Source organism: Sinocyclocheilus anshuiensis, unplaced genomic scaffold (genome assembly GCF_001515605.1).
Source record: "Sinocyclocheilus anshuiensis isolate Anshui unplaced genomic scaffold, SAMN03320099.WGS_v1.1 scaffold843, whole genome shotgun sequence".
In the NCBI taxonomy this organism is placed as follows: Eukaryota; Metazoa; Chordata; class Actinopteri; order Cypriniformes; family Cyprinidae; genus Sinocyclocheilus; species Sinocyclocheilus anshuiensis.
Genome location: NW_015547670.1, coordinates 85,782 through 92,409, shown reverse-complemented (window position 1 = coordinate 92,409; position 6,628 = coordinate 85,782). Strand labels below are relative to the sequence as shown.

At 35.9% G+C, this 6,628-nt stretch overlaps 1 protein-coding gene across 2 annotated transcripts in view; it reads left to right on the top strand.

Annotated features, from left to right (window-relative positions):
- The window catches only part of LOC107702738 (zinc finger matrin-type protein 4-like), a 105,996-nt gene that overhangs the window by 23,633 nt on the left and 75,735 nt on the right, over positions 1 to 6,628 (top strand). For both annotated transcript variants that reach the window (XM_016505144.1, XM_016505143.1), the window contains exon 2: positions 5,431 to 5,535. In XM_016505144.1, the coding sequence (XP_016360630.1) occupies positions 5,431 to 5,535 (105 nt within the window). The remainder of the gene's footprint in view (positions 1 to 5,430; positions 5,536 to 6,628) is intronic.

Genomic DNA, 6,628 nt, shown 5'->3' with positions numbered 1-6,628 from the left:
TTTTTTTAAGTTTATATATATATATATATATATATATATATATATTTCAGCTATATTTTAATTAACAAAATGTTTTTAATAGTTTTAGTTAACAATAATAAATGTGTTCTGGAATCTGCAAATATGTCCGGTTATTATGCTCTTCTCCATAATTTGATGAAGTACTACTGCCATTTTTATTAGAAATTGTGCACAAAAATCTGTTTGAAATAAAATTCCAAGGGATGTACAAAATATTGGTACCATATTGGTTAATTAAATGTAAAAATAGGGGAAATTAACATGCACAAAAACAAATATTCCATATTTAATTGTGCATGCTAATATTCCTTATTTTTACATTTAGATTATCTTTGCTGCTTTCTAACACTCACTTAAAGTTCATCTTTATACACTATAATAATGTAATAATACTATACTATTTAGTAATAATAATATACTAAATTTAATCTTAGGTAAATATCAAATTGAATATCCATTTTTCATTCGTACATTATAATGATGTAATGTAATACAAATGCTTTGGTAGCATTTAAAATTTTCATTTATATTATATTTAGAATATAATATAGGCTATATCATGAAAATAATTAGCACTTATCGGTATGAGACAGAATTTTAATTTCAGAGCTAATTTAGATTTTAGATTAGTACATTTGCATTAAAAGGACAGGAGATAAAAAAAAAAAAGGCAATAGCCTAATGTAATAAGCATAGTGAAATGCTATACCTGCACAACTAACATATAGGGTTTATGTTGAAAATCTGTGTACGCAACTATTTAGTGCACCTGAAAATCTTCAAAAATTTGCACAGGTAAGACATTCTCGATAAGCTCCATACAAGCAATCAAAGAATAACAGTCTGTATGAATTCAACAAAGCTCCACTCTATTGTCAGCTGTCATGATAAGGACAATCTGGTTTCTGATTGTGTGCTCTGTGTTCCTTCAGTGCCTGATTATTTTGGCCTTTGTCTGAGATTCTCAGGCCTTCTGAGTCATTGGTGTGACACATGCTGTCAGGCTGATGTGTACCCATCAGTCCTTGCACACTAATTGCACCTGAACCCCTCAGTTCTGTATGTATCAAGAATCAAGATTAGACCACAGTTGAATTTCGCAAGTGCAACACTCTGAATTATTGATTCTGCACATCAGAATCACCCTCACTCACAGATGGCAAAAGAGCGATGTTGAATTATCACAACACTTCGCTTTTCAATTATACATCAAGGATTTGGTTTGATGGGTGGTTTCTTCGAATATCTTATTCATTCTTGAGGAATCCTGAGCCTAGTTTTCTTTTGTGATAAATGCCAATTCTTCCTCTAACTCAAGGACAATGTACAGGAACAATGGGTTGTGAAATATCTTTTCAAGCATCAGCCAACATCTGTTGTTCTCTTTAATAAAAGAGTGGGAGTGAAATAATCCCATGTTTCCATACCGTTGGTCACATTCTGAATGCATGTTTGACCTTGAGAAAAGCAGGTCATTTTACACATTGCATAGCTTTTTGCAAACAGTAGCCTGTGCCAAGGACTGACAAACATTCACACCTTTTCTCTGCATAGAGTGAAAAATAGCTTCACTACCTCAGTGGAATCAAAATAAAACTGCAAACTTCAGCTCTGTTCCCAAGCATAGTGAGCTGCATAGACAACATTTTAAAGTGTCATAGATTATGTTCCCAATGCAATTTTTTCCTAAAAGTTGTGCAGCATATGAAAGCACTTAAGCTAATTCACGTGTATCGTTAATGGATAAAGCAATCCCACAATGCATTGCAATTAGATCAGTAAAAAAAATACAATAGAAATGTTGTTTGCCGTATGAACAAATTTGTATTGCAGAAAGATCTTTTTGAACACATTCACACATTTATATCGGCTTTACATTACATTAACATGAAAACAACACATACAAAACAGTACATTATAAATATGTTTGAATGAGCCACGATCAAAGATGTGCAATATAGCTGATATACAGATATTCGAGAGAGAAAAAAAACTTCTGTCAAAGCTACCATTTTAACTTAAAAAATGTATTACAGGGCTCGACAATAACGACTGGCTGATGGCCCGGGGCCAGCGTGAAAGATGCTCAGGAGGACAGTTGATGGATTTGTCACTGGTCCGATCGGGCCACTGCTGCGCATCCTCACGAAAGATTTTGTGCGTGTTTTTAAGCCTTGACAGTTTCAATATTCAAGTGATTTTAAAGCATTAGAAGATGCAAAAGACAACATTTAGTATCACACTCTGTGTTCTGTGGGCACAGCGCGCACATAGAGAGCCACATCTCAGACAACACGTGGACACTGAATTGAGTTCTCTTACGCGTCTTGCTTTAACGGACAAATACGCATTGCCAATTTGAACAGCATTCAAGTTAAAGCATTCAAATGCAAGAAGACGCAAATAACAACTCCATTCAGTGTGTTCTGTCCTTAATGTAAAAAAAAATAATCACTTCATGCTCTTGACTGAATAACCTTAATCTATATTTCATTTTTACAGTAAAGAATATGCAATTTTATGTGTTTTTTTTTTTTATCTTTGTTCTGTTTATTTATTTATTTTATTTTATTGTATTTTTTTCATTTGTTCTTATTTACTGACTGTTCACTTGTCTTTAATAATGTTTGAACTTACTTACTGTGGTATTGAAATTGAAATTGAGAATTGTAAAATTTGAACCACAATAATAATGTTATTATTATTGTTGGCCCTAGAATTAAACAGTAAAAATAAGTCAATATATATATATATATGACCCTGGACCACAAAAGCAGTCTTAAGTCGCTGGGGTATATTTGTAGCAATAGCCAAAAATACATTGTATGGGTCAAAATGATTGATTTTTCTTTTATGCCAAAAATCATTAGGATATTAAGTAAAGATCATGTTCCATGAAGATATTTTGTAAATTTACTACTGTAAATATATTAAAACTTAATTTTTGATTAGTAACATGCATTGTTAAGAACTTCATTTGGACAACTTTAAAGGCAATTTTCTCAATATTTTGATTTTTTTGCACCCTCAGATTCCAGATTTTCAAATAGTTGTATCTCGGCCAAATACTGTCCTATCCTAACAAACCATACATCAATGGAAAGCTTATTTATTCATTTATTCGAAAAATTGACCCTTATGACTGGTTTTGTGGTCCAGGGTCCACAAATGTATATATATATATATTTATGTAGCGCCCCCTGCCAAATTAAGAGTTAGACCTCCCAAGTTCTGTTAGGATGGAGCACCGGGTTCTGGTGATATGTCTCTCGACTGATTAAGCCTACAGGTAAGTATGGATATACTCAGGTAAGTATGAATTAGCTAAGGTAAGTACTGTGAGTCTAGGTAAATACACCAGGTAAGTATGGGCAAGTATAAAAAAAAAAAACTATAATGTTTTACCACAAAAGTAAATAAATAAATAGTCAAACCACAATAAATATTAAATGTCAATAAATAGATCATAGATCAAAAAATAGATAAATAAATAAACCCATAAATAAACAGTATGTGAAAAAGTAACACAATATACAATAAACAGTCTGTAACAGTATCACATGTATCAGTAACAACACCTCAATAAAGGAAACTGCTTATTTAAAAATTGTCTGTGAGTGAATAATTTAAAATATAATTATCTATAAAACTCTCAGTATCGATAAAAATCTCAGTATCGATACATGACTGACCCAGATAAAAAGAAAACACACACCAATCTATACCCTTATATAGGCACAGAAATGAGTCCCTCAGACTATGTACAATTCGCTGTAAGAGCAACTATGACAATATCACTAACAATAATAAATATTTAGACATGAATCGTGACTAAACATACATATCTGTGGGCCCACACACACACACATTTATCAACCCCACCATTGCAGGCCTGAGTCGTTGCTAGGGTGTGTTGTGGCCGATTAAAACACAAACTGGCCTCTTCACTCCAACAAGCAAAATAAAACAATACAGTGTAAGGGTACCTCAATTCAGATGTAGGGATGACAATCAAATGTGGCAAACGCCCCGATCCAGTCCTCCCTTGCTCCGACGCCGGCTGTAAACTCTTCCACGACGCTGTGTACTCTCCAGTGGTGCCAGAGGAACTCTGAATCCGATTCATGTCTAAACATCCACTTTATCACGAAATAGCAATTTAAAGACTGCAACAACCACAGAGTAAAACAAACTCGCGTCCCCTCCTCTCCTCAATCCTTCAACGGTTCTCCTTAAAATAATCTTAATCCACTAATAAGAATACACCAACCCATAAAGTGACGTGACGTGTAGCCGAGTATGGTGTCCCATACTAGGAATTTGTGCTCTGCATTTAACCCATCCAAGTGCACACACACAGCACACACAGCAGTGAACACACACACACCGTGAACACACACCTGGAGCAGTGGGCAGCCATTTTTGCTGCGGTGCCCGGGGAGTAGTTGGGGGTTTGGTGCCTTGCTCAAGGGTCTCACCTTAGTCGTGGTATCGAGGGTGGAAAAGAGCGCTGGTCATTCACTCCCCAACCTACAATCCCTGCCGGTACCGAGACTCGAATCCACGACCTTTGGGTTACAAGTCTTAGGCCACGACTGCCCCCGAGCAGTCCCAGCTCCTGGGGTGGGACCATAACTTTTACAAGCCAATCAAAACAGATGATTTTGCTTAAACATATCTGCATACCAAGAACACTCTTAAAAATACAGGTGAACACTCTTAAAATAAACACAGTAACAAACTCAACCTTGAATGTTTGCAATAGAATATTTTATGTGTGTGTGTGTGTGTGTGCGTGTGACTATACTGCTTATTAGCGTCCACACCAACAGACGATAATGTTCTGTTCTTTAAAGTCAGGTGGATTCTAATTGGCTGTCAGTGTTTTCAGTGTCCATCAGGTGGAAAAAATCATTGTCAGTATGTCATAAATAGAACGAGGCATCAGTTTCCTGTCGGGGATTTGTCGTGTCGCGCCTCAATGCTCGCGTCAGATGTATACACAGTGTTAGCCGGTTAGCCAACTGGTCTTATAGATTGACCAGCTAACCAGTGGCCAAAACCCCTCAAAAAACAACAAATCAGATTTGCTTGACTAGGCAAGACCAGCAGGATTTTTAAAGATTTTAATTTCAGCACTGAGAGCTCTAATGTCTTTGTTTCCATCTGTATACACATTATTTATTGCCATATTTATGTAATTTGTCACATGCTGTTGCAATGCAAGGTCTTATGTTGCATCTTTGAGAAACATTATGTGTCCTTGTACTTCCTAACTGCAGAAAAATCACAATAAACCAAATTGACTTGACTTGAAAATGAGTCAAATCAGTCTAAGTCAAAATAATGTGATAAACAGGAGTTCTGTAAGTCTCATCGTAATTTGTGCGTGTGTGTGTGTTTGATCAGATGAAGTCTGCCGGAGCTGGTGATGAAGGACTCTTTACGGAGAGCTACTGTAACATCTGCAACGCTCAGCTGATCTCCGAGTCCCAGCGGGTGGCACACTATGAGGTGAGTGCACGCACACACACACACACACACACACACACACTCACAAACACAGAGAGAGAGAGAGAGAGAGCAGTGATACACATTACGTTAAAAGCAGGACTCATCAGGGATGTAATAATAATTTGTAACCTAAATGCTTCTCTCATGTATCTTTCAGTAGCTGGTTTTAAAGTTGTAATGCAGTGCACCTTTCCTCAGACCCACAACCCCTTCATAACTAACCCAATGATTGACCATTAATAATCATCCTCCTGCATTATTTACATCTCTCACATATGGTTCCTGAGACCGCTGAGTACACAATCACTAGATTAATGAGCGCGCTAATGAGGACAAACTTCTGTGCACAAAATCAGTGTAGATGAGGGAACATGTCTGTTCAACAGGATTGTTTGGCCAGATTGGTTTACAAAGAGAAGCCAGTGAGCTATATTCAGCGCTAGGGTAACATTTAGCTCTTCTGTCATTGATCCCTGCGTTCTCTCGTCTTGAGAAAACACTCTCAGATGTCACAGCGTGAGGCTGATGTCCTGAATTACGCGTAAATGAAGGCTGGATTTACTTGTATTTATTTTAATTTAATTACATATTTTCCCTTTAGATGGCTTAAAAGGGTTATTTTTTGCCAGTTAGAGGAACTGTCATTTCGACCAGCTGTTGCCAAGTAGATTGAAAATGACTAATCCAAGTAAAATTACATTAAAATTTACTTCAAAATAACCAAGACATGTTTTATGGAATGATTTTCACTAAATGAAGTCAAGAAAAAAAATAATATGCCCTAATATAACAACACATAAAAAGCTATACTGTATTTATCTACAAATTTTCCAATAAGGCATTTTAATATAGAAAAAATATATAGACAAAATGTAGATATTCATAAAATATATATATATATATATATATATATAAACAGAAATAGACTAAATTTGTATGTACATTTGTGGTATATAGATGAAATAGAATAGAATTTATAAGGAATGGAATAAGAGGTAGGGGCCTGGGGGAAGAAACTTTTCTTGTGCCTGGCTGTCCTGGTGTTCGGTGCTCTGTAGCGCCGGCCAAATGGGCAGAGCTCAAAAAGGAGAAG